The 13,476-nt window shown below is 36.3% G+C and overlaps 1 protein-coding gene across 1 annotated transcript in view; it reads right to left on the reverse strand.

The window, feature by feature from the left end:
• LOC128246591 (sacsin-like) overlaps window positions 1-13,461 on the reverse strand; it is a 15,967-nt gene extending 2,506 nt beyond the window's left edge. Inside the window, exons 1-3 of the mRNA XM_052964858.1 lie at window positions 2,905-13,461; window positions 2,620-2,716; window positions 1-2,290 (exon numbers count right to left, since the gene is read on the reverse strand). The exon at window positions 1-2,290 is cut by the window's left edge and continues 2,506 nt beyond it. Of these exons, the coding sequence (XP_052820818.1) occupies window positions 2,100-2,290; window positions 2,620-2,716; window positions 2,905-13,461 (10,845 nt within the window). The 3' untranslated portion in view covers window positions 1-2,099. The remainder of the gene's footprint in view (window positions 2,291-2,619; window positions 2,717-2,904) is intronic.
• Between the last annotated feature and the right edge of the window lie 15 nt (window positions 13,462-13,476).

The raw sequence follows: 13,476 nt of genomic DNA on the forward strand, positions 1-13,476 counted from the left end.
TACAGAAAAAAACAGAATGCGGTCCAGCCTAACACGAAAACAAGATATTTAATCATTGGTTGTAATTTACAACACAGAAACATATTGTTTTAATTAAAACGTCGGAAATTAATACCACCTTAATAACACTAGCTTGTTAAGACCAATAAGATAAAAAGCAGCTTGAAAAACAATAGGAAACATGCATGATTTGAACTTATTGTACACCATCATTCATACATGTATTATGAATGGACATTCCTAATTAAACAATAACACACATTACATAGGTTTCAAATAGTATAAAAACTCATAGAAAATCACTTTAACTAATTATGTATCATGGGACAAATACTGTTTAATAAACTGTACTTTAAACTCAAACGCAACCAATGTTATATACATCGTTGTGAAATATGTCCTTATAGTATAATTATATTAACAGATTAAGACACTATATACAGATATCAATGTGAAAACTCTTGATTCTTACATTATCCTATTAACTCATTAATTTACTATTTACAGATAGCATTACGAAATCTTTCATTATTGTATTTTTTTACTAACACATTAAGACAAAATATACAGAAATAATTGTTAACCTTTTCACTAAAATATTATCATATGGACACATACTGATAGCATTGTGAAACATTTCACTAAAGTATTATCATATGGGCACATACTGATAGCATTGTGAAACATTTCACTAAAGTATTATCTTTATCATATGGGCACATACTGATAGCATTGTGAAACATTTCACTGAAGTATTATCATATGGGCACATACTGATAGCATTGTGAAACATTTCACTGAAGTATTATCATATGGACACATTAAAACGTTATATACTGATAGCATTGTGAAACTTTTGCTGATTGTATTATTCTACTAACACATTAAGACCCTATTTACATATAACATTGTGAAACTTTCCATTACAGAATAATCAAAATATAGTTTGCAATGAAGTAAGAAAGTAATTTCTACAATCATGAACATACAACAGTACATAATATAAACATTGTAAATATATGCAATTAAATATAACAAATGTAAGTGTTCAGATAAATTCGTGCACTATTTGTCAATCAAATAGTACAAATATATACAAAAATAAGTATACAGTTCAATAAGTTAAAACAGTGTATAAATTGCTAATCAATTGAAAATAACATAAATTTATCACTACGTGAATTATATGTTTGTATATCACTTGCACTATGATAAAATATAATGTGTTGATACAAGAAAGCTTTAAAGCTAATGATTTCTAGTTTCATAGTTTGCTTACCTCGTTCAAATAGTAAGATGTTTGGACTTTTAACTTGAACAAAGGATTGGATTAAAATTAAAGAATATTCTGTTCAAAAAATGTCAACAACTGATTTTGATTTCGATGACATAATGTATGTATCACGAAAACATTAATTTACTTAAAGTAATTATCGAATTACACTAAAATTAATCGTATATCACAAATGCAAAAACAAATGTTTATCTATTTGCATGCGGCTTACAACATGACACATATCGGCAAGGGAAATATTAACATATTTGCATTGAAAGGGCCACATTAACAAGCAAACAATCTACATAAGTCACTGAACAATAAGCAGACGGAAAATTGTTGGAAACATACAGTCATATAGTAATACAATTTTTACCATTAGACTCTCATACGAATACAGTTAAAGCTATGGCACCTAACGAAATGTATAAAAAGTAAATACATCATCAAATAAAACAATGCAAATTTAAGCTGAAAAACTCATATCGGTTTATTAAACCTGACAGGTTATATCTGCTCCGTTATGTACACTGGCGAGTAACAATACAAAGACCTTTAAAATATATTTTGCAAAATCATATTATTTTTCTTATTAATATATATATATATATACATAGTCTTACTTAGAAACTGGCAAATACATGTTTATAACCTAAACTACGAATGAGCAACTAAACCAGTAATACATGAATAACAATTTAACAATATTCGAGTCAATACATCAATTATAGTTTTCCTTATAAGCAGGTTACAAATAATGCAAAAAAGTAAATTAACAATTCAACATCACAGTTGTGTCTATCATCTCAACAACTCAGTGTTTTTACCTCAGATAACTACTTTGCACATGTGCAATTAAAGATCTTGATAAAGAAGTCATCATGTCTGCATTTGATCGTGTATACGCATGCGCAGGAATTGTACCATACATGGTATCTGGGTAACGCATGCGCGTATGATGACCAGAAATGCTTGTAATTTGTCTGGCGAGCGACTCCAATTCATTATCAAGACCTAAAATAGAAAATGAGATAATATATAAAACGTAAAACATGACAGGATGTTTAAGTACAGTAACGTGATACCCATCAAGACAATAAAACGTTAAAATTAGTACGACTTAACAAGAATTAGAATATATTAAGATGAAACAGCATCATTGATTCCTGCTTGTGAACACTCTCTAATTAACACTGCAATAAGTAGTATCAATCATATCAAAGTAGAAAATAATGCTGTAAAATGTAAACTATAGGTTACATTGTGTTAGAACCACATGTCTTCAAACTATTTCGCATCAATGGCTAATTTTTGGTCAAATATTTTAAACCAATTGAACATACCAAGGGCGATGCAATCCAAATCATGACTGTTTTTGATAATGCCAATTTTGTTTGCGTCCTTGGCGTACCAGGCTGCCTTCAGCGATTTTTCAGCCGCCTAGGAATGCAAAAACATGAAAACATTTATTACTGTTACTGGATACTCCTTTATATAGCACTACATGGTATAACGACGTTTAAATGCAATGGTAATTCATCAAACATTACCGAATTGATATTTGACGTATTCAAAAAGATTATAGGTAAGTAAAATTTAAGATTTAAAAGCTATATAAACGATCTTACCTGGTGTGCTTTATAGCAGATCCAGTTGTTTGCAACTTCCAAGTCTTGTATACTTCTACCTGCTTCTCGAAGATCTGAATCAGCCTGCTCCTGCCACCGAATAGCCTCGCTATAAAAGTGATATGGTTCTCTTTCCTCCCTAGAAAAGAACTCTTCAAATGGATCGCCGTGCGTTCCATCACCTGAATATCCCCTTCCTCCTCCGCCGCCTCCCGCTCTCCTTCCCCGTGGAAACCAATCTTCGTCAGCGTAACTTTCTCTGCGCCTTCTCCAGGATCGCTCCCACCAGGACGAAGATCCGCCGGAATCTCGACCCCCATCCACGAAGTCTTCATCGTCGCCTTCATATTCTGGAACATGTTCACCTCTTTCAAGTATTCGAATACAGTGTTCTAAATACTGAAACGCCTTTGTTGTCAACTGTATTTTGTCTGGATTTTTGTCTGGGTGCCATTTCAGCTTCAAACGTAATACAATGTGCCGTCGATCGATTTTATTTCTCTGCCAGGCATCAATAAGTTCTAGTCTGATTTCACTACAGATTTCTTTCAATGAATGTTCTTGTACAAATGATGTTTCCTCTTTGTTGGATTCTCTATCATATATTACTACATCTCTTTCACCAGACATGTTAACAGCTTCCTTTCGGACAAATTTGTACAGAAGATATGCCTTTACTGTAACGTACTCGCTTTCTCCGCAGTCGATTTCATATTCTTGCATTAGAAGAGGCTCTCTTTCGGTGTCTGGTATTCGCCTCGTAACTCGAACAAACATATAGGTCGGTGAACAATCGTCTGCGTCATTGTCTTTGAGAGCTGGGTCATCAACCAAGTAGGCAATGAAATTGAATTCATACTCTTGAATAACCCCATAATCATTATCTAAATGTCGATGCAGATGTTTCGGAACGTATGTTCCTGGTGTTGGACATAATGAGTCCTCTTCTAACTCAGAATCGTAAGGTATAATGTCGGATATTTCAAATAGTTCATTAACTTCCTCTCGTGTGTTTGAAGATCTTAAAAGATTCACCAATAAGTAACGCAGATCTTCGTTAATTGACCGCTTAGTTATTTTGCTAAAGAATTTAAATAATTCGTCGTGGAGTTTCTCCTTCCAAATAGGCCGTTGCAAAACCTCAACAAACATTTCTGTACAACCGGTATTGTTTTGCATATGTACGTATTTGGAACGTTGTGTGTGTGGTACCATTCGTAAACTACATTTAGTTCCAGTTTCAATAGAGTACATTTTGATGATTGTGAATATTCCTCTTACAGACACTACTCGCAGATTTTGAAGTTCGCTCACAATTGTAGCCTTTACAACATCTGGCCACTCTTTTTTGAACTGTCTTAAATAACCATGTCTGGCTAACCTCAGGATGGCATTCTGGAATAATTGTGAATGCAGATACTGCTGTATTTCGGTGACACGTGTGTCAGAATTGGGCACCCTTCTTGATAAATCAATGTCTTCTATTACCATCTCAGATAGTAAATGCGGCCTTAACGATGACGGGAGTTTTTCTATGCACTCGCATAAAGTTGTATCATCATTCATGTCCATTCCGTATACACACGGATAAGAAAACTTGGCACGTTTTAGCCTTATTTCGTAATAGCTGTTGTCGATGACAATTGTCTTGTTTGATTTTCTGATAATTTTATCAGTACATAACAATGACAACCGCTTTATATCCACAGGCTTTCCACTTGGCTGACGTTTAAGCACATCAATCAATTTGGACATGGCACGTTTAGCAGCTGATAATTCTAGAGGCAGAAGCTCTTCGTCATGTCTCATTTCAGAAAGAACTGCTGAATAACAATGGACTAAAGTAGTCTCATGTGCACCTAACTTTACGAAGGCCTGGAAGTGTTTGCCATAAAATGCTGGCGCTCCCATTACATATGGAATAATTTCATCGAAAGCTGTACAGTCAAGAACAATATTGCTGGCGGGTACAATCATGTTCTTTTCTGGGAAATGTATAAGTGGTGTGTCTTTGAAGATAGCCTTGAGATCGCAGTTTGAATGGTAATACTCCGCTGATCTATAAATTTCTTCCATTACTTTTGTAACAAGTCTACGCTCAACAGCATTAGGACAGTGACTTAAACTCCTGTGTAAAGTATTTCCAACACGTTTGCAGTGTTCTATCCAGTGATCAGTCGATGGCATTGACAAGATGTGCAATTTCGACCGAACAACCTCTCTATGTACTTTAATTGGAATTATCTGCGAGGTCGACCAGCATATGTATTTCTTTTGACGAACTACTGTTCCGTTAATTGGCGCTAATTCTTCATGAATTCCACATGCCGCAATTCGACAAAGCCTCTCACTGGCTCGGTAAGGTATAATAAATGGAATTTTTGAAAGTGTTTGAAACTGATTTCTATTGAAGAAGTCGTCAGACATCTGAAATAAGTGGTTCAGAAGTAGATATGATTGCGTCCGTGTCTCCATTGGAATAGAATTCCCATTGATGGAGTCAGCTATTTGGTGGCCAAACCTTTCGAATAAGTCGATTGTCAGCTCTGTGATTAAACCCAATGTGTTCATCAATGCCGAAACGGATCCATCCTTTCTCAAACGTGGCGGTAAAAAGTCAGATTCCTTACACAGTTCACTGAACACTATGTGACCTTTATCGAATAACTCGTTCACTTTTTTGCGTCCATCCAGTGTAACTATAAAGGCAGTTCTTTTGAGTAACTCAATAATATTGCGATCATTCGGTGTTTGTAGTTTTTTATCTTGATTTATTATTTCTGCTAAATACAACACATGAGAATAGAAATCGTCACACGACATTACATTATGCATCGGCAAAATGAAACGTACATAGATGTCAAAGACATTCTCTTCCACCAGTTGTAACATATTCATCAACCTACTCAAACTGTCGTCCTTTTGTATAAGCAGGACACGGTTTTCTTTCATGATTTCTTTGATTCCACATGTTGGCATTGACGGAGAAACAATACAAGCCATTTTACTTTCACTCATAGCAGATATTTCTCCAGAATATGACACAAATATTCGCAATGATTTCAGTTTGTCCAAGTTTCCCCTACCGACTTGTAAATTGTCATTAAAATATCTAAGTAAATTTTCGGCATCCTCATTTGAAAACTGCGGCATAAATAAAAGTTGCTTGTGATAAAAAAGACACTCAATAACAGTATCTGGGTGGGCAAAAGCAGGTATGCTAAACCCTAAAAGATCTTTTAATGCAGTCGAAATGGAAGCAGTTGCGTTGCACCATAAAACGTCATGTGGGACTGGGATGTCTAGCTTTTGTAGCACATTTTGAGTCTCTAAAGAAAACGTTTTAATATCAATTAGGGTGTGCAACAACTTTGGTGGACACAGTTTGTTTTCTTTAGCGTGTATTACTGGTACTAGGGCAAAATCTTGAATATAATTCAATACCGCAGAAGTTTCCTTTTGATAGTTAGATTTTGTTTCTTTTTTCACGTCAGATTCATCTTCTTTACTTTCAAAAGAGGTGACACATGTTGTAAAGAACTGCCAAAACGTCGATATCCAATCCTCAGAAAGTTTCGCTGTGTCCCATGAAATATATTCTCCAATAATAGTCCGAACTATATCTGAACTATAGGCAAGTTTACTGAAGTCTTCCATAGTGAACACTTTCAAGTTAAGCGAACCGTGTTTGGCTAACTTTTCAAATTGTTGCCTGTGTTTGGCAAAAACTCTCTTGTGAAGAAAAACGTTTCGTTCTTTCGGGAAAAAGTCAGTGAAGTTTGTGACAAATAAGCAATCCATGTTCAGACAACGCACAACGTTATCCTGACAAAGTATCAACGGGAGCTTTACAAACTTATTGAGAAGGTATTCAGGTTCTTTGAAAATAAAACCAAGCAATCGATTTATGTTCTCTAAAGACTCCAGAGATGAAAGTGATACATCAACATTTGTTTTAATGGAACAGCCACCTATCAAAGCTGCATCATGTGAACACAGGAAGTCCACTACAAGTCTTGGAGTAAGATCAAGTAAAGGAACGCCCGCTTCTTGCATCGATTCTTGAACAGCTTTGTCTATATATACAATTCTCATTCCAACTTTTCTTAATATGTTATTAATTATAGATTCTGAGAACTTTGCATGATCTTCGGATTCTACACTATTGTAAGTTGGAAAATGGTCTGCTGGGTGTTTTAAACTAAGCCAAGAAAGAGAAGTGATGATGAACTTCCTGCTTATCAAACGCACTATTGTCTCATACTGAACCTTCTTCATACAGCAGGGTAAAAACGGTTCATCTCGAAAGACAAATTCTTGGTATACCGACTTTGTAAGGAGTTTCCAATACTGCTGAACGTCTTTGGTGCGTGGCAAAACTGTCATTACAGAATTTACAGTACGATCAATCAATCCGTCGTCGTGAAAACCAGTCATTTTCACCGAACGAAGTTGACGAACAACGCAGAAAAGGTTCACATAAGCTTGGCATAACACGTTCTTTATAATTTGTGAGTTCCACATAGTTTTGTGGCACGTCTCGTCGTTCTTGTCATGCCACAATGAGCGTCGATTTTCATGATCAAGTGCAAAATAACCATGCACGTATACTGGTAGTCCAGAAGAAACTGGTAAAGGAAGAAAACAGTGAACATTACTATGCGGGTCTACACTTTCTTGAAGATTGTACGCAACGGCTGCAACAGGAATCATTTTTATATGACGTTGTATCATTTTTTTTCTTAAGGATTCATCTGGTTTCGTTTTAAACCCTAAGGCTTGTGAAATAATGTAAGTCTTTCTGTCCGAGTAAAAGGAAGTAGTGACATCAATAATCATGTTATACGATACTAAATACTGTTCTGTATCAATCGCAACGTTTGTATTTTCCTCATACACATGACACAGATTGTTGTATTTATTTGTGAATGAATCTCTTGCAGCTTTAGCTTCTTTATCAATTACTACTTGTACTTTACATGTTTCCTGAAATTTACCACCTTTGATTTCCCCGATAGTTATTTTCTGTATGTTCCTAAGGAACAGAAGAACCGTTTTGAGATCTTTTTGGAATTCTTCTAATAACGACTCGATATCTGAAACGCTAGTTGGTTCGTCCTTAATATCAGAGGGTTCAAATCGCAATGGAAATCGAAACATTGTTCCCGTATCTGCGATGAATAGGTCTTCGTGGTAGCCATCAAAAACTGCTTTATGAGGACGACGAAACGATTGTACATTCTTTATTCGTTTCCCAGGTTTTCGTATTGATACATCTGGGATATACTTAGCAAGAGGGTCGAAAAAGCAAAGCGTTTCCTTATTTGGGACAACGTTTCCTTTCGTCAAAAAGGATGGTGCATCAGTTATATTATAGACAGAATTAAAACCAACACCGTATCTGCCAATCTTCGAAGGATCATCATCTTTACTTCCCTGTCCCAGTCTTTGAATACCAATCAAATCATTTTGCGTGAAAGGCATGTTATTATACACACAGAGAGCAGGGTTTTGAAGAGGTTTCATGGATTTTGAAAACAGATTTTTGTCTGAGTAGGTATCTTTGTCTAAAATGAAACAAATCTCTGTTGCATGTGCATCATCTGCGTTTTGTAACAATTCTTTTAACACTCCACTGTCTAAAGGATATCCTTCGATCAGACTTTTTATCCGGGTAAGTAATGGTTCTGCTTGGTAAAAATCCTCAATATCCTCCGAGTTTTCAATTAAATGCACCACCTTCTTCTTCTTTACACCAACTGTTTTACACACCTCTTTCGAAATACCTTCGTGAACGTATCTCATGTTATCACTTTTGGGAATTGCATCAAAGTCATTAAAGCACAATTCAATAGAAAGGCAAAGCATCTTGTCGTAATCCGGCAGATATATTTGCTTTTCAAGAACTTCAGTGGGTATCTCATTACCTTTCGTGTGTTTTATTTCATATGTAAGAACCTCTAAAAGATTCTTACACAGAGCAAGTTCGGCGTCAGTTAGTTGTTCTCTTTTTTTGGCTTCGAAAAATTGATTCAAAATGTGTACTAGAAATTCGGGTAAAAAACGGTCTTTAATGTCTAAGACGGCACACAGGTCTGAATATATCCAAATTATGCTGTCATCCAGTTTGTAGAGATAAGGTTTACATTCTGAATGAAGGTGTCTTGCAACAGCTGTAGAGGCAATGAAACGGTCACCAACAAATATAATCGGCATTGAGCGTAACGCCTTTACATCAGTCAGGTTTCGACTCTCTTTTATGCGACGAAGACACTTATCCAAGCAGCGGTACACATCACTTACGCAACTTCCAATCTTAAAATTTGACGGATTATGATGGTAAGATTTCTGCATTGTCTCCAATTGTTTTATAAGTAAATGAATGAAATCACCAATTTCAATATCCTCGTCTGGACAAACAATGCCCAATATTTTTCTCAAATGTATCTTGCATCTTCTTTCCATTATTTTGGAATGGCACCCCAAAAGATGTTTTGACTCATGTTCGAACATACCTTCAGGTTTGTAGAACTCGTAAGCCATTTTATTTGCATTTTCGCAATCATGCTTTTCGCATGTTGTCTCACTCTCTGTTTCAGAATTGTATGTAAACCAGCTGAATTCCCAGTATTCTGGTCTGGGTAAGGCGGTGACAAAAGGAATGTGTTTCAACTCGTTGGTAAGTGAATTAGAGTCCTCAGAGTTGAGTGCTGTGTTTTCAAGATATTGTAAAATATTTTCAGAACGCTCATGTGCGCACACATCACAAATATCACATTTCACTAAGACCGACTTCGCCCGGTCTAGTATCAAGTCGAGAGGTAAAGTAGATTGCATCATACCCAGAGTTACTAATTTTTCAATGCAGGCGAATGTTGAATACGGATCAGTTGGAAACCTTTCGTCGATCTCCTCAAATAATGAACTCAATGATGAATGCTTTGAAGGATCCACTATTTCAGATGGTCGTTTTAATACACCTTTAGGTTTGACAGGTATACATGGCGTAGCCATTATGGACCTTCTTATATCATCCTCAATTTCTTTTCCCAGGACAAAAAACATGACAGAATTCCTTTTACCACTGTCTTTAAATGCGTCGATCTTTGGTAAAAAGTACTTTGTAACAAATGTTTTATAAGAAATTGTTTTCTTCTCGACAACGTTCGCATTTGTTTTAACCAAAATATCATAAATCCGCTCAGGGATATCGACTAAAACATTTTCCGTGCATATGTCTGAAAGAAACTCAAATACTATTTGTCCAACCGGACTGTTGTTTCGAATCGTAGGATCCAAAAAGATAACTTCCGAAAAAGCTAGAAGCCTTTCATCGTTTTCAAATACTTTAAAATCCTGCTCCCCTTCAATTACATCTCGGTAAAATGAATCAGAAAACGCAGTTTCAAGGTCGCTTTTGCTGTCCGTTGGCCATAAATGATAAGCCGCCTTACCAAAGCCCTCCAGATGAAATAACAATGCTCGTACTACAACATCTGACATGAGACATGTGTTCCATTTCCCTACTGCAGATGATATTCCAATATCATCTTGAGTTGACGTTCTAAAATGTCGCCGGTCTGATGTTACACTAAACTGTGCGTTTATATGGAATTTGTATGGGCTCACGATTGGTAGTGGAAGGAAGAAGAAGTACTGCCCAATTTCCAAAGATTTATATTCCTGTGTATTTATTTCTGCTAAAGTCGAATTTTCAACTATTAACCTGTTATCAATTGGTATTGCCGTCGCACCAACTGGAAGGCATCCTCTTTCTTTCGTCGTCATATCTAACGTCGCCTTGCTATTTCCCGTCGCCCAGGACACACTCCAATTATAACAGTTTTCACTTGAGGAAAATTTAATTTGCTCATCTTCGAGAGTCGTTGATTCAATGCGAACATTTTCTAATACCCTTAGTGATGATGTTTCAAGTTCAAGATCTTCCTTCATTCTTGAAGCCTCTTCAACGACGTTTGTGTTTAAGCTTGGATTTGCCGATATGATCAGGGACTGTTTTTGTATTGAAAAAACCTCTCGGTAATCAACACAGTCACCCTTTTTCATATGATACAACTTGAATTCCTTAACATTTTGATTGAAAATGAACATCAATGGTGCCATTTCTTTTATCTTATGAAAGAGGGATATCACCTCGTCTCTTCCATACACTTGCTGAGATATTTCACTCGCATGTAAGCGTAGAGGTAATCGAAATAAAGTACCTTTAAAAAAGGGAGATCCCAGCCTTGTTATGTTGCACCCAAATATATCGTCAAATATTTCAAACTGGTTTCTCATTCGAGACATTACACGTGCATTCTTAGGTTTTGAAAAGTCTATTCTCAGTCCTGGGCTTTTGCCTGTTATAATTGAATGAATGTATCGCATGTGCGGATCAAATACTACATAGTTGTGTCGAGACACGAAACTAGGCAAGTCCGTGATATTGTAAACAGAGCAAAACCCTAGCCCAAATTTCCCTATTTTTCTAGTATCCTGTTCTTTTGTACCGCCGTTTAGTTTTGTAATGTTTACAAAATCTTCATCAGAAAATTCTGCGTCGTTGTAGACCCACAATGCAGGCCCATGAGCACTTTTCATTTCTTCACAAAGCAAAGATGAACGTTTGGATTCATTTGTCCTTTCGTCATATAAAAAGTACAATTTCGAAGCCCCTGCATCGTCAGCATTTTGGAGGAGTTCTTTTGCAACAGAAAACCCATCGACATATCCCTCTTCCAGCAAGACTTTAAGGCGTCTAGTGAGTGGTTCCTCCTGTCCCCAATCCTCAAATGCGTCTGTTTCAGACAAAATCTGTTGTTTAATGGATCTAACGCCAAATAATTTTGCGTGTGTTTCTGGAATGTCTGTATGAACGTAGAAAAAATCTTCATCACTAATATCTGTCGAATTAAACTCGTCAAAACACAACTCTCTACTTGACCTCAGAATTTTATCAATATCTGGCAGGAAAATCTGTTCATCCTTAACCTCGAAATCTTGCCAATCCCGATCGGAGACTTTAAGCACAATATAAAGACATTCCAAAAGACGCCTGACGAGTCCAAGATCTTGGTCTTTTAAAGCAACCCCATTGTGTTTGTTTTGAAGAGCACGCAGTACGCTTACAACATCATCTTCGCTAAATGTGTCTTTGATTTGCAACCAATCGCACAAATGACAATATCTGCTGATAGGAGAATCGTTTAAACCATACAGGTAAGGCTTGCAGTCCACAGAATGGCACTTAGCAACATCTTTAATCGAAACAAACTTATTTTCGATCATCACGATGGACATTGTTCTAAGTGACTCTGCAATAGAACCGGGATCATGGGTGTTTTCTTCGAAGTAATTCTCTAAAAAACTGTAAACATTCAAAAGCGGTTTAACTCCCAGCTCTGTGACATCAAACGCATTCGATTTCGACATGATCCGTAACTGGTCAACAACAATACTTATATCGTTGGGTTTTACTCTCTTTAACTCAAGCTTAGTTTTAAGTTCATTGCAAACACGCTTCCATAAATTCTGCTCAACAACGAAGGAATGGCATCCCACAAGATTTAAATTGTCACTTATGAACAATTCAGTTGGTTTTAAAAATACAAAAGATTGTTTTGTATGCGTATGCTTTTCACATAAATGTCCAACAGCGTTTAAAGAACTTCCATGCCAGGGAAATTTCCAATCATCTGGTGCTTGCATTACTGGAAGGAAAGGTATTGCCTGCATTTGTTCTATACAGGTATCACCTCCGGCATTGTCTTCAAGATATTCCATTAAATGAAAACATCTTTCATATGCACACTGTGAGCACTTCTTTAAACACACCGATCTCACTCTCTCGATCAATATTTCATCGGGCATTGTATTGCTCATCATTCCGAGTTCCGTCAATATTTCATGAAAAGGCTCACATGGGAATCTCTCATCATCTACGTCAAACAACACAGCAATCTTGGACTGTTTGTAAACAAGGTCTGATGGTAACTTAAGGGATGTATGTGGTTCTGTTGGAATACACGCAGTTTTGCAGACGTTGTTTCGGACCTCAGTTGACGATGAAACCATATTTAACATAAATCGTGTCACAGAATCTCTTTTTCTCTCTATATCAGGATTTCCACCGAAAAGTGTAAGGTTTGGCAAGAAATATTTGATAAAAAACTGCACTATTCTTATAGTCTTTCTTTTTACGATCTCACCAACACTTGTTTCAAAGGCCATATGCACATTTGTTGGTAAGGAAATCAATATTTGTTGATTAAGCAGTGTCTGAAGCATTTCAAACGCTACGTTTCCCACGGCATCCTCTTCAATACTATGCAGTTCCGGGTCAATGAGCACAATTTGTGAAAACGAATATGTACTTCCTTTGTCCCAGAAAACTCTGTTGTCTTCTTTTGAAATTTTGTTGTAGAAAGAACTCACCAAGTGTTTTTCAAATTCATCGTGTTCTGTTGTAGCAGGCCAAAACCGGAATTCATTCGGTGTTTGGAAATGGCTATTTTCAAATAAATAAACGAGTGCTTCCACAATGATATCTGACATGAGGTACTCGTTCCA

The sequence above is a fragment of the Mya arenaria genome, chromosome 9 (assembly GCF_026914265.1).
Source record: "Mya arenaria isolate MELC-2E11 chromosome 9, ASM2691426v1".
In the NCBI taxonomy this organism is placed as follows: domain Eukaryota; kingdom Metazoa; phylum Mollusca; class Bivalvia; order Myida; family Myidae; genus Mya; species Mya arenaria.